Consider the following 21222-nt stretch of genomic DNA (forward strand, 5'->3'; position numbering starts at 1 on the left):
GGAATTTGTTCTGTAAACTTTATCTCAGAGCACAATAAAAAGTTTTAAATACATGCGTATAGAAAGATAATGCTTTCATTATTGCGTTCTAGACTTTGACTGCAAAATATTTAAGAATTGGCTGGTAGATGTTTTACAGGGATATGCGAGGCCTTGCGTCTTTCAGTAACTTATGTCACTAAAGTTTGAGGTAACTATGGAAAAAAGCTTTTTTTCCCCAAAATGAAAAAATGTTTTTATAGTCTTCATGTGTATACAGAGAGCTCTGGTGGCATAGTTCTAGAGAGCTGTGTGGCTAACCCAAAGGTAGTGCTACTCCGGCACTTGAAATCCACCACTGGCTCTGTCCATGGGAGTAAAGTGGATAGTCACCTCCTGTGCCGTTTACATACTCTTTGAAGGGTCAGCTATGAGTTCGTTCTGACTAGACAGCAATGCGTTGACTTATTATTACATGTGTGTCGTCTCTCTAAGAAGCACTTTTAAAATCTTGAATTTAAAAACTTAGTGTACCAATGGGTAGCCATATCCACTTGATGTACCTGAATTAAATTTTTACTTGTTTGTACCAAAAAGTCCTCATGTGTATTATGAGATAATGCAATTGAAAATACTTAAGTTAATAATCTACGATTTGAAGTTTTTTAAAGTTTTTGGTTTTGAAAGATGACACCATTATGACTCTATTAATGTTTTAAAAACAAATAAGTTTTGGAGTTAAGTTTCAAAATTTAAATAAGCTTTCTTTTTTCTCCCCAAAGCTCCTAAAAGACGACGGCCCGCCCGTTCAATATTTGATGGTTTCCGGGATTTTCAAACTGAAACTAGTAGGTATCTATGAACCACTGTCATTATCATTCACTTTTTCAAGGTAATTCATATGTAGTGTAAACATATTTAGTAATGCCTTCTTTAGGAAAGGAATTTAGGAAATAAGACTAGGCTTTTCTTTTTTATTTATTTATTTTTATTTTATTTTGAGATTTTGTGTTTTCATTCATTCATTGTTGCACTATTTTCTCTACCCTCCTCCCCAGTTCATTCTTCTTTTTATTTTTCCCCCCTTGAAAGTCTGTTTTAATTGTCCAGTTGAAGACTAGGCTTTTCTTACTGGCACGCTTTTAAGTGAGTGAATATAAACCAAATTTTAAAGTTATTAAGTTGTTTGTAATTTCTCTTTCTGTTAGTAAAATAAAGCCATGGGAAATGGAGAGAAGTAGCCAGAAACTCTGCAACTAGTCTAGATCCTGCTTTGCTTTAGAAAATACTTCAGATATTAGACATAATTACATTGACGATATACCTTAAGAATACTGCCTTTTAAAGTGAAAACATTCATTCCGCCTGTGCATGATTGTTACTAACTCACCTTTGAGTGACATTGGTCCAAATTCTACCTTAGTTGGTTACAGCAAAATAACAAGAGACACAGAGAAGGAAATAAGAAACCTGGTGATTTACAAACTTAGATAATCAGCTTGTAAATACTTAAATACTCACTTTAATGAAATGGAAATAGTTTCCCTCAGGATACTAATATATATGTAATATATAAATAAATGAAAGAAATAACTATTGTTGTTGATTGCTGTCTAGTCGAGGTCGACTCATAGCAATTCTATGAACAAAATACCTAGTGCCTTTCCATTGCTATCATGTTTCTCCAAGTTCATAGAGTTTCCAGTGGCATGTTGTTTAGGAAGTGGATGCCACTACTGCTTCCCAACCTGTTTTATAGCTGGGAGCTCCACCAAACACCGTGCACAATGGAAACCATTCTGGTATTTAATATCCCCATGGCACAAGGTTCAACATCATAGCAAAGCCATGCTACTTCATAAAGCTCATTGACAAAGATTGATGTGAAAAGTGGGAAAAGTTGCTCCAGACATGACAGCATTAGTCTCATTTAGCAGTGGTTAAGTGTCATCAAGTGGAATATGACTTAGCAAGCTTTGCACAGAAGACCTGAACACTGTTTTATAATTAACATAATTTCTGTACATTTATTAAGAGAGTTTGTAGAGTTTCCAAAGACATCTAATTTAGGAAGTGGATGCCACTCCTGCTTCCCAACATGAATCAATCTGAAAGCTCATCCAACTATTGTACATAAGAGGTAAATGTTATGATATTTTAAATGACTATGGAATAGTGTTCAGCATCACAGCAACTCCCAGGTTGTTCAGAACAGCAAATAGACGAATGATTGCTATGTCTTTCAAAGAATCTTCTTCTTAAATAAAATTTTAAAAAAAGAATAATAATTACAGGGTTTTAAGCTACACCCTCAAGCAGGGCTCCAACCTTACTTACCCTTAGTCTCAGGCTCAAGGGCCACCCACTTTTGAGGGGCAAAAAGAATAGTAACACACAACAAAAAGGACCCCAGAATCTTGCCTTGCCTAACTGCCACCAAGCCAAGACGCCAGCCATTCAGCCAGAGTATAGGGAAACTCTAGAATCCCAAACCTCAGAAATTAACTATAAACTATAATAAAAGTGGTTTTTGTAGGGGATTGAAAATAGAAGAAAAACTTGAGGCACAGATAGGTCTTGAAACTTGGAGGAACCCAAAGTAACTCAAATCACCTACGAAATCATTTTCCCTTTCAGAAGAGAGCCGCAGGATCATCTCGCACTGACAGATTCTAACAATAATTTCCGAGTTTATTCTTGCCTTTGGATATGTAATGCCAACTGAGTCTTTTTTAATGTCCCACTCATTTTTTTTTTCATATTTAACTGACACTGTTAAAAGTTATTATTCACACTATATTTTATTATACAGCTAATTAACTTTTTTCATTCTCCTGTGTTACAGTTCGACAGGAACAGGAATTAAGAAACGGAGGAGCAATTGATAAGAAACTAACTACCCTTGCAGATCTATTCCGACCACCCATTGATTTAATGCATAAAGGCAGTTTTGAAACAGTAAGTTACTGGAAATTCAAAGCCTTGACTGTGAAACCTTTTTAACTTTAATGCCATTGGTTTTTTGGTAAGAGCAGAAAAATGCAGGACAGGGATTGTATACCTTAGTATTGCTAAATGTTACACCTCAAATAGATTTCTGCCAATATATGAACAATATATGAGATTATTGGATGAAACCCTTTTATTAGCCTTTTGTGATATCATCTTAGAATCTTTACCAGTTGGTTTTAAGAAATATTTTCAAGTTTATGTATCTTTGATTATTTCTAAGACTCTGTGTGTGTATGTATTTGTGTGCATTTTTATGGAAATCATAATGTATTTTAAAAGAATACCTCTAATTGTAGAATATATTCTCTATCATACTATTTTTTGGTTTTGGATTTTTTTTTTTATATTTCTTTTTGGTTTTATCTTTGCTATAACCAAACAGAAACTTAACACAGTAGGTTTATTTGCTTTTCTGCTAGACTGTAAGCTTCATAGAGTCAGGAAGGACATGTTTCTTTTCATGGTGATAATCTTTTGAGCTCAGTTTTCGTCTTTTTAAAATTTTTTTTAAATTAATTTTAATGAACGTTTACAGAGATTTTGGATTTCCATACATCCATTGTTGCATTTTTCTCCCTGCCCACCCTTCCCCCCAGTTCGTTCTTCTCTTTGAAAAGTAAAAAAAAAATAAAATTATTTCATTGATAAAGATTTCCCCCCTTCCCCCAGCCCTAGTGCACTCCACTATGCAACCTTCATTCTGGACTCTTGTCATAACCATAATACCCAATCATATATTGCTTTCAAACAGTTCTCTCCCTCATCTCTTCCATTGCAGTATACATAATTTGTTCATTTTTCTCAGTCTCACCACAACCCTGATGTCAGTTCAGTTCTACAAATAGTAGCACCATGCAGCACCTGTCGTTTTGTGACTGAGATATTTCACTCAGCATAATGTCCTCCAAGGTCACCCATTTTGAATAATATTCCATGAGTTCCTTGTTTTTCAATACAGCATAGTGTTCCATTGTGTGAATTTTACCAGAATTTCTCTATCCATCCGTTCGTTGATAGGCACTTATGTTGTTTCCAACTCTTTGCTTTTGTGAACAAAGCCATCTGCCTGGGTGGCAGTTCTGCTTTCTTTAGGGTATATTCTCAGTAATGGAATTGATGAGTCAAATGGTATTTCTTTTTTTTTTTTTCAAATGGTATTTCTATTTGCAACTTTTTGAGAATGTTCCACACTGCCTTCCATAGTGGTTGCACCATTTTACACTCCCACTAACAGTGAATAAGGGTTCCAGTTTCTCTGCAACCTCGCCAGCATTTGATGTTTGCTGCCCTGTTAAATTTTGTTATTCTTACTGGGGTGTGATGATATCTCATACTTGTTTTGATTTGCACCTCTCTCAGAGCTAGGGATTTTGAACATTTCTTCATGTATTTGTTGGCCATCTGAATGTCTTCTTTGGTGAAGTGTCTGTTCATATCCTGTGCCCATTTGCAACTGGGTTATTTACCTTTATCTTGTTGTGGTGCTCGAGTATTTTATAAATTCTAGATATAAGTCCCTTATCTGACATGTCATTACCAAATATTTTTTCCCAATCTGTGGCTTCCCTTTTTATTCTGTTGAAGTTTTTAGATGTGGGTCTTTGGTCTTTAATAGGAACAGTATTTATTAAATCAGTGAGTTAGCATTTTAAATTGTTCAAAGTGGATGTTTTGTATACTTATTGGTATACTAATGCTCTTTTTGAATCAGATATAATTTCCATACTGTAAACTACTTAAATTTAATACAAATGTTAAATTTAGGATCAACTAGATCAAAGAATAACTGTAAAAATGATAAATACCAACTACATATTTGTGAATGAGTTATGATTATACTTTAAAAACTGTCCTTTGACACATTTGTATTAGTTTAAGTGAAGTACATTGAGTAAGACATTTGAAGGTAAGAAACTTAACTAAAGATGTGTTTGGGTTTTTTTTAATTTCAATTTTCTTAATTACAAAACCTGAACTTACTTGGCTGCCTGTAGCAGAAAACCCAGTTGATGGTATTTGATCAAACAAGAATTTCTTTTTTAAAAAAAGAAAACAAACTTATTTCTCACATAATAAGTCTGGATTGAGGAAATGATTGATGTTCATTTATCATTTCAAAGTTATCAGTCAGCTTAGCTGTCTCAGTTTTCTTCATCTTTCTTTCATGATCTTATATGACAGTTTCAGTTTCAGGCATTCTCTCTTCCTTTTTTTTTTTTTTAATTGAATCATATTCTTTACACTTTAAAAAATATTTTTTGTGATTTTAATGAAAGTTTACAGAAAATACGGATTTACATTCATTCACTGGTGTACATTTTCCTCCCTCCCCAATTTGCCTTTTTTGTGTTAATCATTCATTGTTGCATAATTTCCTTTCTCCCCCACCCTCCCCCAGTCCACTTTTCTATGCACCTCTTACTCTGGACTGTTATCATCCAAATAATGCTTAGTCATATATTCCTTCTAAACAGTTCTTTCCTTCATCTTCCTATTCTTTCTAATGTTTTGGTGATAAACAGCTATCAAGATAAAATAATGTTAAAATGAAAGACAGAAACTACTGAGTTTGCTGTGACATGTTTTCTGATTTCATTAGCCTGTATTTCCTCCAATAAAAAGTTTGTTGTTCTTCTAGGAGTCCATTATATATTCGGTATACTTGACCGTCATATTAATTTGAGCACATTGAGTTTTCTTTGGTCTTTGTTTATTATTTTCCAACTTTTGCATGCATAGGTAGGTTTAGCCTGGGTCAAGCACACTTTCTTCACTAAAATGACACACTTTAAAGGAGGCTTTTGCAGTCCATTTGCCCAATGTGGCATACTATTTGATTTCTTGACTGCTCCTTCCATGGGCATTGAAGGGTTGTACCTGAGGATAGATCTTAAAGTGGTTTATTGGTGTTTTTTTTTAAAAATTTTATTATTTTTTTTGTGTGTACCGTCAAACCAGATCTGACTGGTACAGAAGGAGATTGCCACTCTTTCTCCAGCAGAGCATTTGGTGGATTCGAACCATGTACCTCTGGGATTGCAGTGCAGCTTCTTGCCACTAGGCCACCAGAGCTCCTTTAAAGTGTTCTTTTTGATAGTGAGTACAGTATTGTTCATCTTCAGTTTATCTCTAAAACAGTTTAACTGTCTTAATCTAGATTCTCTAGAGGGGCAAAAATCACTGATGTGTGTACACACACACACACACACTCACTCACTCACTCAGAGAGAAGTTTACACACAGAGAGAAAGAAACTTCTTTCATGGATAGGACTAACACAGTTGTGGGTTTGGAAGTCCCAAATTTGTGAGTCAGACAACAGGTTAAAGTTTTTTGCTGTATCATATGGTTGCCAGGGCTGATGAACACAAAATTAGTAAGGTCAGGCAGCAGGTCGGACAGATACTTAACCTGTGCTTGTGTCCCAAGAACTCAAGTTCAAGTGGCAAAAAGACTCAAGGGTTAAGAAAAAAAGAGTAAGCTTTGCTAGCATATGTTTGTATACTGGAGGCAGAACACACCCCTAGGGGAACACATCTCAAATTAATTGGCTGCTTATATCAAATCACAGAATAAAAAATTATTGTATACCAAATCACTGAGAATCAGAGCCTAACCAAATTGACATATAACATTAACCATCACACTGGCATAACAGACCATATGATTGACTGATTAAAAATGGCCAGTGTCAGTCCATTTTAGATCAGTAATGCCTAAATTAGTGATCTTCAAGCATTCTGTTTCATTTCTGACAACTTTTAATCTCCAAAATTATTTATGTTCTTTTTTAAAGAAAATTTTTGTAAATTTTGCCGTATCATACTAGTTTATAAATGAATATTGTTGAAGGATAGAATATTCAAAATTATGGCTTACATGTCATTTCTTCTGGGTTGATTGAGGGTATTGTTTGCTCGTTTGATTTTCAGGTAGCAATATTTGTGATGAGAAAAGGGCAAAGAATACTTACTCATGATGAACATTTGTGCTGTGAACCGAGGAGTGTTAGAGATCATTCTCTAGATTCTTTGAATCTAAAATAATAATTTGCTATTTACTCCTAAAAAACTCCAAAACCCAAACCTAAGTGTTTTTGTTTTGTTTTGTTTTTTAAAAAATCTTTAGCTATTTTCAGTAAATAATTCCCTTACCTGCATAATTGAGAAAGGAATCCCTCGGTGTTAAAAACAGTTCATATGCCTGCTGCTGAAAGATTAAAGATTTGTGTCTACCCACAAGTGCCTTGGAAGACAGTTCTGGATTCTGCCTCTGACAAATTGGCTATTAAAAACCCCATGCACCTGTATTATTCTAACATATACTTGGTCAGCATAAGTCAGAATTGAGCCAGCAGCAACTGCTTTGTTTTTAAATAATTGAGAAATAATTTGGCAAAAAGTATATTCTATTACAGTAAAAGAATCAGTACAATACAATACAGTACAATACAATACAATCTATATTATCTATTAGTTATTGTTGTTATGTGCCATCGAGTCACTTGCGACTCGTAGCAACCTTATGTACCAGAGCCCTAAACACAGTTCTATCCTGTGTCAACCTCGCCCTCTCAAACACACTTACTTATATCAATACAGATTTGAAAATGGATGTAAAAAATGATGTGGGTGGGAAAACTGTATACATATTGGCTACAGTTATTAAAGGAACATTATGTTTATTGGTAGGAATTGGAATAGACATTACAGTATAATTTTATGACTTGTTAAGCTGAAGATGGTAGATTTTTTTCCCAGATAGAGGTGTTTAAAAATATATATATATATATATATATATATATATATATATATACATACATACATACATATATATTAAAAATTCAAGTATTATAACAACAGTGGATAAAAGAATATCTACTCAGCAGCAACTGTTTGGTTTTTGAGGTTTTTAATTGAAGAGAAATAATTTTAAAGCAAATGGGAATCCCAGAACACTTGATTGTGCTTATGTGAAACCTATACTTGGACCAGGTGGCAGTCATCAGAACAGAGCAAGGGAACACTGCATGGTTCAAAATTAGGAAGGGTATATGCCAGGGATGTGGCCTATCTTCATACCTTTTCAATCTATATGCAGTACAGATTTCCGGGAGGCTGGGCTCTGTGAGGAGAAATGTGGCATCAGGATTGGAGGAAGAGTCATCCAACAAGCTGCATTATGCTGATGATAACATCAGGAAGACCTGAAGAGCTTGCTGCAAGCTCAATATCAAGAAAGCACAAATTGTCACCACTGAGCTGATGGGCAGCATCATGATAGTTGGTGAAGAGATAGAGATTTGTTAACAGTTCTAATTTGCTTGGTTCCATAGTCAACACTGTTGGCACCAGCAGCCAGGAAATTAAAAGACGTATTGCATTGGGAAAGTCTGCTGTCAGAGACCTCTCCAAAGTACTCAAGAGCAGCAATGCCAGTCTGGAAACTAAGGTGAACTTGATATAGGCAGTGGTCTTTGCAATCACTTGATATGCATCAGAGAGCTGGACGATGACTAGGGATGATAGAAGGAGAATTGATGCCTTTGAGCTGTGGTATTGGAGAAGAGTATTGAATATCCATGGACTGCTAAGAGAACAAACAGTTTTGGCTTAGAGAAAGTGAAGCCAGGATGCTCCTTGAAGGCAAAGATTCTGAAGCTTCGACTGACATACTTTGGACATGTTGCAAGGCGGACCAGTCCTCAGAGAGGGATATCATGCTTGTGAGAGTGGAGGGACAGCGCAGGAGAGGAAGACCCTTGATGAGGTGGATTGATTGAGTGACTGGAGTAGTGGGGGTGGGCGTGCAGAGACAATAAAATTGGCACAGGAGAGAGTAGCATTTAGAGGCTGTTGTACATATAGGGTTGCTGTGAGGCACAGGCTGCTACTGGACAGCACATAACAACAACAACAATTTGAATTTTACAAGTACTTGAAAGTACAGTGTAATTAATACGCGGATGTGCAGATTTAGTGTAAACTGTCCATGCCTAAAGTTCTAAGGTATCATACTTGAGAAAAAACATTATATGACGAGGATAGCTGCTAAGTTCTAAAAGATAATAATCACCATGCAGAAATTATTCCTAAGATTTGTGTAACTTTACTCTTACAGGCCAAGGAATGTGGCCAGATGCAGAATAAGTGGCTGATGATAAACATTCAGAATGTTCAAGACTTTGCATGCCAGTGCCTCAATCGTGATGTATGGAGCAATGAAGCCGTGAAGAATATTATCCGGGAACATTTCATTTTCTGGCAGGTAAGAGGGAGAGGGGGTCCCGTGCCGCCCCCCCCCCCCCCAGTATCTTAATTTTTTACAGTGTGGGACATTGGAGAGGAAAAATGGAGTTAGAAATAGGTTAAGGGAAAAAATACTGCTTGATTTAAATTATGCCATAAAAAAGTAAAACCACCCATATTGGCTAAAACAGTAAAGGCAAGTGGAAGAGCAGTTGTAAAAAATAGCTCCTAATGATAGAGAAGAAAACCCAAACCAAGCATATTCCAGAAGATTTTAAAAATCTTGAGTTCAGAACCCTACTGTTGTAATACTAAATCTTTTAGTAGCCAAAACAAAAAATAATTCTAGAGATAAAAAAAGCTTTTAAAGTATAAATGTTATATATAGAGCACATCTTACTTCAAACTGAAAAAACCCCAGGCCTGTGCACCAGGCTCACATTGGCTCCAACAAGAGGCTTCCGGCCCACACTCACCAACCAAACAGCCAGAGCCTGGTTTAGTTGGTGGTTTTTTTTTGTTGTTTTTTTCAAAAATTTGTTTGAAATGAACATTATTCCAAGTGGTACAGCACTGTCATTTTGCTGTACTAAGTTAATTTGGGATTGCTGTGATACTGAACCGTGTGCCATTGGTGCATCAAGTGCCATAATGGTTACACATGGTTGACAATGTTTGGTAGAACTCACAGATTAAGACAGGCTTGGAAGCAGGAGTAGCATCCACTTCTATACATGCCTCTGGAAACTCTATGAACTTAGAGAAAGGACCTTATTTACAGAACAGGGTTAAGATCTTTTGTTTATAGGGTCGCTACTCAACCGCACTTAACAGCAACATAGCCAGGCCCTTGTCTCCATTTTGGAGACTGGGTGAAGTGACTGAACTCTGTAAGATGGGCTCTCTTGTTTTGGTTGAGGGTCATTGTGGACTGTTTGGTTGTTTTTTTATTTAAGCCTCTTGTTTAGAGTCAATAAGACCCCTTGGGAGGGCCCTTGTATTTAAAAGTTGGGCCTGAGGGATTATATTTTAATCCCTTTTTGCTGTATTTTAGAGGAACATTATTCTAAGTCATACAGCACTCAATACCCTCAGTACTCTTCTCCAGCACCACAGCTCAAAGGCATCAAATTCTCCTTTTATCCTCCTTAGTCTCTGTCCAACTCTGATGCATAACAAGTGATTGCAAAGACCATGGCCTGTATCAGACACACCTTAGTCTCCAGAGAGACACCATTGCTCTTCAGTACTTTGGAGAGGTCCCTAACAGCAGACTTTCCCATCGCAATACATCTTTTAATTTCCTGGCTACTGGTACTGAGAGTGTTGACTGTGGAGCCAGAGGAACATAAATATGACATATACTGAATGATAAATTTGGAGAATTATTAGTATACGACAAGAATACACTTGGTACATTTCTTAAGAGGCTGATGATTTTTAAAAAAAAATTCAATTATTTAACAGGTTTATCATGATAGTGAAGAAGGACAGAGATATATACAGTTTTATAAACTGGGAGATTTCCCCTATGTTTCCATCTTGGATCCACGGACAGGTAAGATTTATATCCAGTTTTATAATTTGTCTTCAGTTACTAAATAATTGATCTTTAGCTTAATCCAACTCAGAATCATTTGCAGTAATTTAGGTGAAGTCTTGCTTACGCTTTTGTAATTATTTAAATATTTATGTATATTTTCGAAATCTGTTTCTGGCAACTTTGAGAGATGGTAATTATTTTATTTATGCAGTTCTAATTCTAAAAATAATGCGTAAGTTCATTTTTCTCATCTTTTTATAAAGGGTCCCTTTGAGTATCATTGAAATATTGGATTGTTTCATTACACTTAAGAAGCAGAGGATTAAATTGGTCTTATTATCATTTGACTGAATTTCATCTAGAAAAGATTTTTCTGAATTTCTTTTTCCTAAATGCCAATAAGTAATAGAAGCAGATAAAGTAGTTGTCCCAACATGATAGTAATCTTTTCATGTTGTTTTTGTTGTTGTTATATGCTATCAAGGTGTCACATCTGAGCCATGCCATATATTATGCCATCCTCACAAACTCTAATATACTTGAGCCCATTGTTATAGTTACCATTTCCGTCTATCTTGTTGAGAGTCGTCTTCTCCTACACTGTCCCTCCATCTTTCCAAGCATGTTATCCTTCTCAAGGACTAGCACCTCCTAACACCATGTCTCAAGTAGTTGAGATAAATCTTTACCATCCTTGCTTCCAAGGAGCACCCTAGTCATACTTTCTCCCAAGACGAGACTTGTTTGTTCCCTTCACAGGCCATGGGATATTTAAAACTCTTCTCCAACACTACAGTTCAAAGGCATCGATTCTTTTTCATTCGTTTTGTTAATTTTCCAACTTTCAATATGTCTTCTAGCATAAGAAGTTAAGTGGTGAGAGAGGATAGTATCACAGTAAAATTTATTATACACATGCTGAGAGAAATACTTAGAATGTTCAGAAAGTGTATTGTGGTTTTATATTTGTTTTAATTTTGATTTTTAACTTTTAGGTCAAAAACTAGTAGAGTGGCACCAGTTAGATGTTTCTTCTTTTTTGGACCAAGTGACAGGATTCCTGGGTGAACATGGGCAACTGGATGGACTTTCTAGCAGTCCTCCCAAAAAATGTGCCCGTTCAGTAAGTATGACTAAGAATTGATGGGCAATGAAGTATAATTGTATGTAGCAGTTTATGTAAATGTTTGAGGTTAAGATGGTAAATATAAATAGTGGAAAATTTTTACTTGTGACTACACTGTACTACAAGTAGACACCCTCTTTTATTTTAGACACCCTCTTTTACATTTTGCTAATTCTCAAGAGTGCTACCTTGCCAGTGAAATCTTTCATGGTCATAAAGTTAATATTGAAAAATCAGAGCCTATGAGTAGCTGTCTAGATAGTATAAATTGAATGTATTGCCTTAGCAAGTCTGTTATAAAATATAAGGTACTTTAAATGGGGAGGAGTGGGACAAAAAATTCAAGTTATTTGGGTGGTTAGGACTACTCAAACCCCACTTTTGATACCAAAGTTTGAATGTTGTCAGTTTTGTTGTCTGCCTATAAAAGAAACATTAAAAGTAATGCTTTAGACAAGAAGAGTTTCTTTTTCTCATCAAGAAGTGAGGAGACAGGCAGTCAAAGGGCTGACTGCTATAGCTGTCCTCAAGGAACCAGGTTCCTTCCTCCTTTTCCCCCTCCATCCTTAATTTTGGCTTTTGTCCTCGTGGTCACAATGTAGATGCTGCACTGCCAGGTATCATACCTACATTCCAAGCATGGACAAGGAGGGAGAGAGAGTGGTGCCTATATTACAAAGGTAAACATTCCCAGATAGCTACAAGAATAGTATTCTGCTTATTTTAGCTAGATATATTTTCTTGCATAAACACAATTGACGTTGTATTAGTAAGGAAGTAGAGAAGAGTGATGTGCTATAGGAAACTTTGAGGGTTTGCTATAGTTTCGTTTTTTTAAAATAGAGTCCAGCTAAGTCATTGCATAGTCATGTCAGCACATCTGCTTGCTTTTTCTTGTGGTAAACTAAAATAAGTTTCATATTCTGATGCTGTTATCTTATTTTCATTTCCGTTTTTGTGGTTTGTTGTCAGTCTGTAAAAATACGATTGCAACCTTGCTAAATTCCCTTATTGTAGTAGTTTTTTGGTAGACTTCCCTACATTTTTCTAAATGGGCATACTGCCACCAATATAGCTTACTTTGTTTTCCACCTTTGTGTTCTCTTTCTTCCCCACCTGTATTTTACTGCATTGCTAGAACCTCTAGTAAAATGTTGAAGTAGTGAGATTAGATAGCTTTACCCTGTTTCTGATTGTTATTTTGTACTCTCAAGTTGGGATCAACACAAAGCTGACCTCCAGCCAGTTTTCAGAGTCTATAAATCTCACAGGAAGAAATTTCCATCTTTCTCTCCAGGAGTGGCAGGTAGAGTCAGATTGCATGCCTTTGTGGTTGGTAGTGCCAGTGCCTTAACTGCTACACCACTTGTGATGTTTAGAGTGAAAGCATTATAGCTGACCTTTGAGCAGGTTTTCAGAGGTTATAAATCGTGTGGTGGGAGATTGCCTGTCTGTCTCCCACAGCTGGTAGATTCAAATCACTTTCCTTTGGCAGTACATCTCCTTCCTGCTTGACCACCAGAGCAGTTAGCTGTTTTTCCTAGATAACACCCTATCTATTATGGGAGTTTCAATATATTCTTACTTAGCTGAGTATTTATCATGAGTAAATTTTATCATAGTCTTCTTCCCCCATCTTTTAGTCCACCACCGTTTGGGTTGGTTGGTTGTTTTGATTTTTTTTTTTTTTTTTTGTGGTGTGTTTGTTTTAGTGAATCACATTGTTTGGGTTTTGAATGTTAAATTAGCCACATATTCTTGGGCTAAATTTGACTCGGTCATAGTGTATTTTAAAAACTATTTTGTTATGCTAAAATTTTCTTAATATTTATGTCTATGCTCATGAAACGTTGTTATTGTTGAGTACCATTGAGTTGGAACTTACCTATGGCTGACCCTCCGGTGGGTTTTTAGAAGCAGTTAAGCACACAGGAAGAGATTGTCCATCCTTCCACAGAGCAGCTGGTGGATTTGAGCCATGTGCCTTCAGGATTGCAGTGCAGCTTTTTATCTCTTGGGGTTTGTTTTGGTGTTGGCTTATTTTATTTATTTTTTTTTGTGATACCTAGTACTATCTCTTTTTTATTTTATTTTATTGGGGTTGCATTGGCCTCACAATGAATTGGGAGTATTTCATCCTCTTTCCTGACATAGCTTATATAAAAGTGATATTTGTTTTTTCCTTGCTGTTTGATGAAATTCAACTATGAAGTTAACTTGGACCTTCAATTTCAAGAATAGCTATAGGGTTATTCATAATATCTATTTCTTTTTTTTTTTTTTTTTTTTGTATACTTTATTACATCAGATGGGTGAAGGCTTTGGGGAACAGCGGGGCTCACTCAGTCCTTCTTGGCAGCCGCCTTCCTCATGGTGGCCAGGACATTGCTGAGTTCTTCTTGCTGCCTCTTGGCACGGATGTGTGTCCCCACCCTTTTCTTGCTGAACTTGTCCTTGGAGACTTTGAGCATCTCCATAGTGCATTGCTCGTAGGGTGCAAAGCCACACACCTCCCAGATCATGTCTCGCGTGAACTTGGTGTGCTTGGTGAGGTGCCCGCAGCGGCAGCTGTGCCTCCACTAGCTCACGTTTTTTTGGTGACTTTGTGGCCCTTGTTGAGGCCCACGGCCATAGGGTAGCACACAGCCATGGCTGTTGCATGTCTGTGCCTGCTGCATTTCTTCTGGAGTGAGCTTTAATAGTTAGTGTCTCTATTTGTCTATTTGATTTTAGATATCTGATAGCTTGGCATAAAGTTCTTCATTCTGTTCCTATCCCTTTAATGACGGTAGGGCTGTGATTAAATATTCTCTCCTTGATCTTACTCTTTGTAATTTGTGGTTTCTCCTAATTTCTTTCATAGCCTTTCTAGGCACTCATTTTATTGATATTAATGCACCTACTTTTGATTTTGCTGAATTTTCTCTATTGTGTTTTTGTTTCCTCGTTCATTGATTTCTATCTTTTGTTTCATTTTCTTTTGCTTAGTTTAGGTTTCATTTTAAGGGTAGACACTGTGTCATTGATTTGAGACCTACTGTTTCAGTTAATGCTTAGTTTAGTTCTGTAGTTTTGTTAATGCTTAGTTTAGTTCTGTAATTTTCTTGTTTTTACTACTTTAGTTCCAGGCTATAGATTTCCCCTCCTCCTAGCTCTAAAGAAAAAGTGATAGATAACATTTTCCCTAATTATCTTAGGCAAGAAGCAAATCACACAGGAATTGTTCCATTCAAATCTTTTCCAAAAGGAATTATTACTATAAAATAACAATGCCAGGATGACTACATTTCTTACACTCTGTTTGACTTGACTAACTATATTTTGGTTTATGAGTTTTCTTTTGGTTTTTGTTTTTCTTTTTACCTGTGGCATCTGCCAGGAGAGCCTTATAGATGCAAGTGAAGATAGCCAGCTAGAAGCTGCCATCAGAGCCTCCTTGCAAGAGACTCATTTTGATTCAACACAGACAAAACAGGATAGCCGTTCAGATGAAGAATCTGAATCAGAACTTTTTTCTGGCAGTGAAGAGTTCATATCTGTTTGTGGCTCTGATGAAGAAGAGGAGATAGAAAATCTTGCCAAATCCAGAAAATCTCCCCACAAAGATTTGGGGCATAGGAAAGAGGAAAACAGAAGATCGCTAACTGAACCTCCAACCAGGACTGAGCCTGGAATAGCTACAAACCACCAAGGATTGCCAGCTGTAGATTCAGAAATACTGGAGGTGTCACCTGAAAAGTCAGATGGACTGGTGGAGGGGGTAGATGTAAATGGTAAGTTACTTTTCTTAAAAACTTGAATATTACATTTATACTAGTCTACATGCATCAGAGAGTTGGACAGTGACTAGGGAGGATAGAAGGAAAATTGATGGCTTTAAGCTGTGGTGCTGGAGAAGAGTATTGAGGGTACCATGGACTGCTAAGAAAACAAATAGATTCATCTGGAGAGGGTTAAACCAGGTGGCTCCTTGGAGGCAAGGATTCTGGAGCTTCTTCTGACATACTTTGGGCATATTATAAGGAGGGATTGGTCCTTGGAGAGGTACATCATCCTTGGGAGGGTGGAGGGACGGCACAGGAGGGGAAGGCCCTCTATGAGAGGTGGATTGATTCAGTGACTGGGGTGATCAGGATGGGTGTGTCAGAGACAGTGCGATTGACCCAGGATAGAGCAGGGTTTAGGGCTGTTGTACATAGGGTCACTGTGAGTCACAAGCAACTTGACGGCACATAACAACAACATGCAAACCCACATTTACACCCCTGTTAGTCGTCTGTGTTAACTCACACACATCCCCGACCCCTCCACACACTCCCACCTACCCTTATTAGCCTTCTCTTTTAAACTCCTGAGTTTTTTTAATTTTAATTCTCCTTTCAGGACCAAAAGCACAGCTGATGTTGCGGTATCCAGATGGAAAAAGGGAACAGGTCACTCTTCCAGAGCAAGCTAAACTATTGGTAGGTGTATCTAAGTAGAAATTTCTGCTTGAAGTCCCACTGCTACAGAGGTGATTCTCACTCCACAGTCCTTCCCCAGGGTTCCAAGGCTACAAATCCTTAGAGGAGACTGCTAATCTGTCTGCTGAGGAGCAACTGATGAATTAGAGCTAAGTGCCTTTCCAGTTGCTTTATGCAGTGTGCCACTAGGGCTCCTTTTTGCTTGGAACAGGGGAATAAATTAATTGAGGTAAGCCCAGTGAGTGTGGCTTGATGATCTTTTGAAATAGATGTTAGATACTCAGTCTTACTGCTAACAGGGAACCTAACTATAGTGAACTGAAATTCTGATTACTCTATTTCCTTTCCAAATTGTTTTAAACAAGAGGCAAGGCACATGGTTGCTCTTCCAAACAAAGTTCTATTTTTGGCCATAATAGAAACCCTGTTGAAGTTATTACTTAAGGAAAAGGGGAAATAAAGTTATTTAAAAACTATACTGGAACTCTTGGGTTTCCTAGTAACTGGAACTGCAGAGTGGTTAAGAACCAAGGCTATTTCGTATCTACTGTGTTTCTCTCATTGTGCTGACTTCTCATTTGAGATTCTCTACTCCATATCATCTTTTCCTCTGTATATTGGTTACTTGTTTACACCTCAGTTTGCACATGGCTCATCACAGTGGCGCTGAAGATCTTTTCATTTAAAGTCCGCACATGGTAGACCTTCTCTCTGTATGTCTTTTAACTCCTGGACAAGAAGCTCGTTTAGCTTATTTCTAGCTGGTCATTAGTGTGGTGGAGATGATTAGGCTGGCTCTTGAAGAATTATGTGTCTGTAAAGAGAGTAGGATCTGACTGCCTCTGTTCGTAGCTATGTTACCTCCTTGACAGGGAAGAAGGAATGAGCTGTCGTTAAAGGGAGAAGACTGAAAGAGATACTGGCCATATTTGATGTAAAACATGTTAAGAACCCTCCAAGGTTCTTTTAGAAGATTAAGATCCTTCTAAAAGTGGGCATAGTCAATAGTGTAGAGTATCTTTAATATTTTATTCTTGAGTGAAAGTTTATAAGTCTTTTATTATTTTATTTACTCATTCATGCACATTTTTATAACATTAATTGTAATTAATTAATGCCATTAATTTATTAAAATGTCTGATCACTCCATTGCTATATTTTGCCTTTCTGTTTATCCAGTCTGTTTACTAATTATTTATTCTCCTCTCCCTCTCTTCCCATCCTACTTATCCATCCATGAGTGGTTCTACTAAGTGTAAACCCTTTCTTTCTCGGCTTTCATAATAGTGGTCTTATACCATAATTGTCACATAATTGTGACTGACTTATGTCATTCAGCATGATTAAGATGGATCTGTTCAACCAGTTTTCCTCTGTCTATTGTCTGCTTAGTGCTCCTTTGTAGATATTGCTTAGCTTTGCTGAGCTTTTGGGGTTTGCTTAGTTTCTTGAATGCATATTTCTAATTTTTAGAATATTTGGAGATACTCTTTTTTCCATCAAATTGTTTCCTCTGTGTTTTATCTTTTCCTCTTCATCTCTTCCTGTTCTGAATTCCATTTACATGTAAGTTGACTCTTGATACTATCCTATTCATACTTAAACTTTATTTTCAGGTTAGTGTTGAGGGATTTATCTTCTGTCTCACTAATTCAGTATTCCATTAATTCAGTGCTGCTTTTTTGTCATTCCAATGTTGCCTATTTCTGAAATTTTAGTCTTAATATTCTAAATTCATTTGTTGCTTTTGTATGTCTTAAAATGTTCTGGTGTGTTTTTTTTAAATCTTTTATTGAAAAAATTTCTTCTTTGTTTTTTATTGATGGCACAGATGTATCATTCTTTTTAATTCCTTATCAGGAATTTCTAATAGCGTTTCTTCCTCTGAAAGATTTTCCACTTCTATATTTTGGTCACATTTTTGTTCCTTCTTAATTTGTGTTGTCCTGTGTGTGTGTGCTAAACTCTCCCACCCCCCCCCACCCCCACCCCCCTCATGGTTGAAAATTCTCTGCTGACTCTAAGACATTGTGGTGATATTGTCTTTATCATTTTGTTTTGCTGTATGTCACTGAGCCATGCAAGTGTATTGCTCACTCATTGTTTCATTTCCTGTCTTCTGGATGGTGAGGTAGAGGATGAAAGCATGTTTGCTGTTCTCTTTTTGCTCTTTGTGTAGAACATTTGAGGGAAGACTGAGCCAGTCTTGGTTGCAGCTTGTCACCTGTGTGGGGGCACAGGAACTTTTTTTCACTCTTGCGTGATGGGTGAAGCTGCAGAGGGTGTATGTGTGGATGAATACTGTTCTCTCTTGTCAGAAGGAGCAAAAAAATGGGTAACAGAATAAAACAACCAAAAAATAAAAGGCATTGTTGGGTCGTAAAAGAAAATAAAATAAAAACTGAGTTGGGAACAGAAGGAAGGAGAATGAGTGTAGAAAGGTGAAAAAGAAAAGATCTGCAAGGTCAAGGAATAAATCCCTGGAAGAAAAAGAAAAAGAAGGTATGGAAAACAAACCCAGAAGCACAAGAATAAAAACAAAGATCTGAAAAGTGATGGGAAATAAAAAGAGGGAAAAGGAGGATTTTAGAGTAGGGTGGATGTGATACCTAATTGGTGCTCTTGCCACTGCTTAGCTGGAAGTTAGATGCCTCACTTGAGACAATGTGTCTTCCATTCCAGCAAAAGGTTGCAGTTGAGGTATCCCCTCTGATTACAGTTTCTCTTGTCTGCAAGGTTGCTGAGACATAAAGATGTAATCTGGGTCATGGATAGTACCTTTTCTGGTCTAGGAAGTGTCAGTAGACAGGGCACTTAGTCTTGGATGGAGGGTTTTTTTGGCCTCAGGAAGCAAAGGTAGTCAGCCTGGCTAGGGATGGTATTTTTGCCAGTTCCAGAGGTGGGTGCAGCCAGGTTATCCAGTAGAAATGTTTGATTTGAAGACATAGTCGCTTCCAATATGAGTTGCCCAGTGATGGTGCATTCCGTGAAAGGGCGCACTGCTCCAGATATGGGCAGTGTATCACTTACAGGTGGTCCCTGCAATAATCCAGACTGCAAGCTGAGCATGGCATGATCCACAGGCTTGTTTAAGGAAGTAGGCTTTTAAGTGTAGAGACATTTGGACTCCTACCAAATACAGAATGGAGCAAGCCTGGCCTCAGGCAGCTCTGAAGCTAGCTGGGAGCAATGCCAACCACCTGGTAAGTGGTGGAGGAGGTGGTGGTTAGGTGCCATGGAGTCAATGACGACTCATAGTGACCCTATAAGCCAATGAATCTGAACCTTCCCCTATCTTGTGCCATCATCACCTGTGATATATTTGAGCACATTGTTACAGTCACTCTTTAACAGTCCATCTTTTTTGGTGGGGGGGTCTTACTTTCCTTCTCTGACCTTTTACCTTTCTAAGCAGATATTCTTTTCTAAATACCTGCCCCCCTCCTGACAACATGCCCAGTATATGTGAGACAGAACATCACCATCCTTGCCTCCAAAGGGTACCCTGATTGCACTTCTTCCAAGACATAAATTGTTTGCTCTCTTAGCAGCCCTGGGGGATATTCAACACTCTTCTTTTTTTTTTTATACAGTTTTTTTTATTAATTTTAATAAACATTTACAGAGGTTTTGGATTTCCATTCATTCATTGCCGCACTTTCCTCCCTGCCCACCCCTCCCCACCCATTTGCTCCCCTCTCTGAAAAGAAAGGAAAGAAAAAATTCCTTCATTAGTATGCAGTTCCCCTATCCCTTCCCCCCCAACCCGAGTATACTTCTCTATGCAACCTTAATTCTGAATTCCTGTGCTAACCATAATACTCAATCATATATTGCCTCTAATCTATTCTTTCCCTCATTTGTTTCAATACAGTATACAAAATTTATCTATTTTTTTCTGTCTTACCCCAACCCTGATGTCAGACCCATTCTACAACAGTGGCACCATGCAGTATTTGTCCCTTTGTGACTGAGATATTTCACTCAGCATAATGTCCTCCAGGGTCACCCATTTTGAATAATATTGCATGAGTTCCTTGTTTTCCAATGCGGCGTAGTATTCCATTGTGTTGATATACCACGTTTGTTGATGGGAACTTAGTTTGCTTCCAGCTCTTTGCTGTTGTAAACAAAGCTGCGATAAACATGGGTGTGCATATATCTGCTTGGATGGCAGTCATAGTCTCTCTGGGTTATATTCCCAGTAATGGGATTGCTGGGTCAAGTGGTATCTCTATTTGCAAGTTTTTTTTATTTTTTAATTTTTTTAAAGAAAATGTTTGTGTGAGTGTACCGTCAAATCAGATCTGACTGGTACAGGAGGAGATTGTCCCTCCTTTCCCGGCAGAGCATCTGGTGGATTCGAACCGTGCACCTCTGGGATTGTAGTTGCAGCTCCTTGCCACTAGGACACCAGAGCTCCCCTTCTATTTGCAATTTTTTGAGAAAGCGCCACACCGCCTTCCACAATGGATGCACCATCTTACATTCCCACCAACAGTGGATAAGAGTTCCAGTTTCTCCACACCCTCGCCAGCATTTGTTGCTTGCTGTTCTGTTAAATTTTGCTATTCTTACTGAGGTGAGATGATATAGTTGTTTTGATTTGCATCTCTCTTAGCTAGGGACTTTGAACATTTCTTCATGTGTTTCTTGGCCATCTGAATGTCTTCTTCAGTGAAGTGTCTGTTCATATCCTGTGCCCATTTCTCAGTTGGATTATTTACCTTTATCTTATTGTGCTGTTCAAGTATTTTATAAATTCCGGATATAAGTCCCTTATCTATCTGACATGTCATTACCAAATACTTTTTCCCAGTCTGTGGCTTCCCTTTTTACCCTGTTAGAGAA

At 37.4% G+C, this 21222-nt stretch overlaps 1 protein-coding gene across 1 annotated transcript in view; it reads left to right on the forward strand.

The window, feature by feature from the left end:
* UBXN7 (UBX domain protein 7) overlaps window positions 1-21222 on the forward strand; it is a 68895-nt gene that overhangs the window by 45043 nt on the left and 2630 nt on the right. Inside the window, exons 4-10 of the mRNA XM_006884195.1 lie at window positions 762-827; window positions 2825-2937; window positions 9112-9258; window positions 10707-10797; window positions 11778-11905; window positions 15288-15681; window positions 16292-16371. Coding sequence (XP_006884257.1) covers window positions 762-827; window positions 2825-2937; window positions 9112-9258; window positions 10707-10797; window positions 11778-11905; window positions 15288-15681; window positions 16292-16371 — 1019 coding nt within the window. The remainder of the gene's footprint in view (window positions 1-761; window positions 828-2824; window positions 2938-9111; window positions 9259-10706; window positions 10798-11777; window positions 11906-15287; window positions 15682-16291; window positions 16372-21222) is intronic.

This window comes from Elephantulus edwardii, unplaced genomic scaffold, assembly GCF_000299155.1.
Source record: "Elephantulus edwardii isolate Elephantulus edwardi_28Jun2011 unplaced genomic scaffold, EleEdw1.0 scaffold00032, whole genome shotgun sequence".
In the NCBI taxonomy this organism is placed as follows: Eukaryota; Metazoa; Chordata; class Mammalia; order Macroscelidea; family Macroscelididae; genus Elephantulus; species Elephantulus edwardii.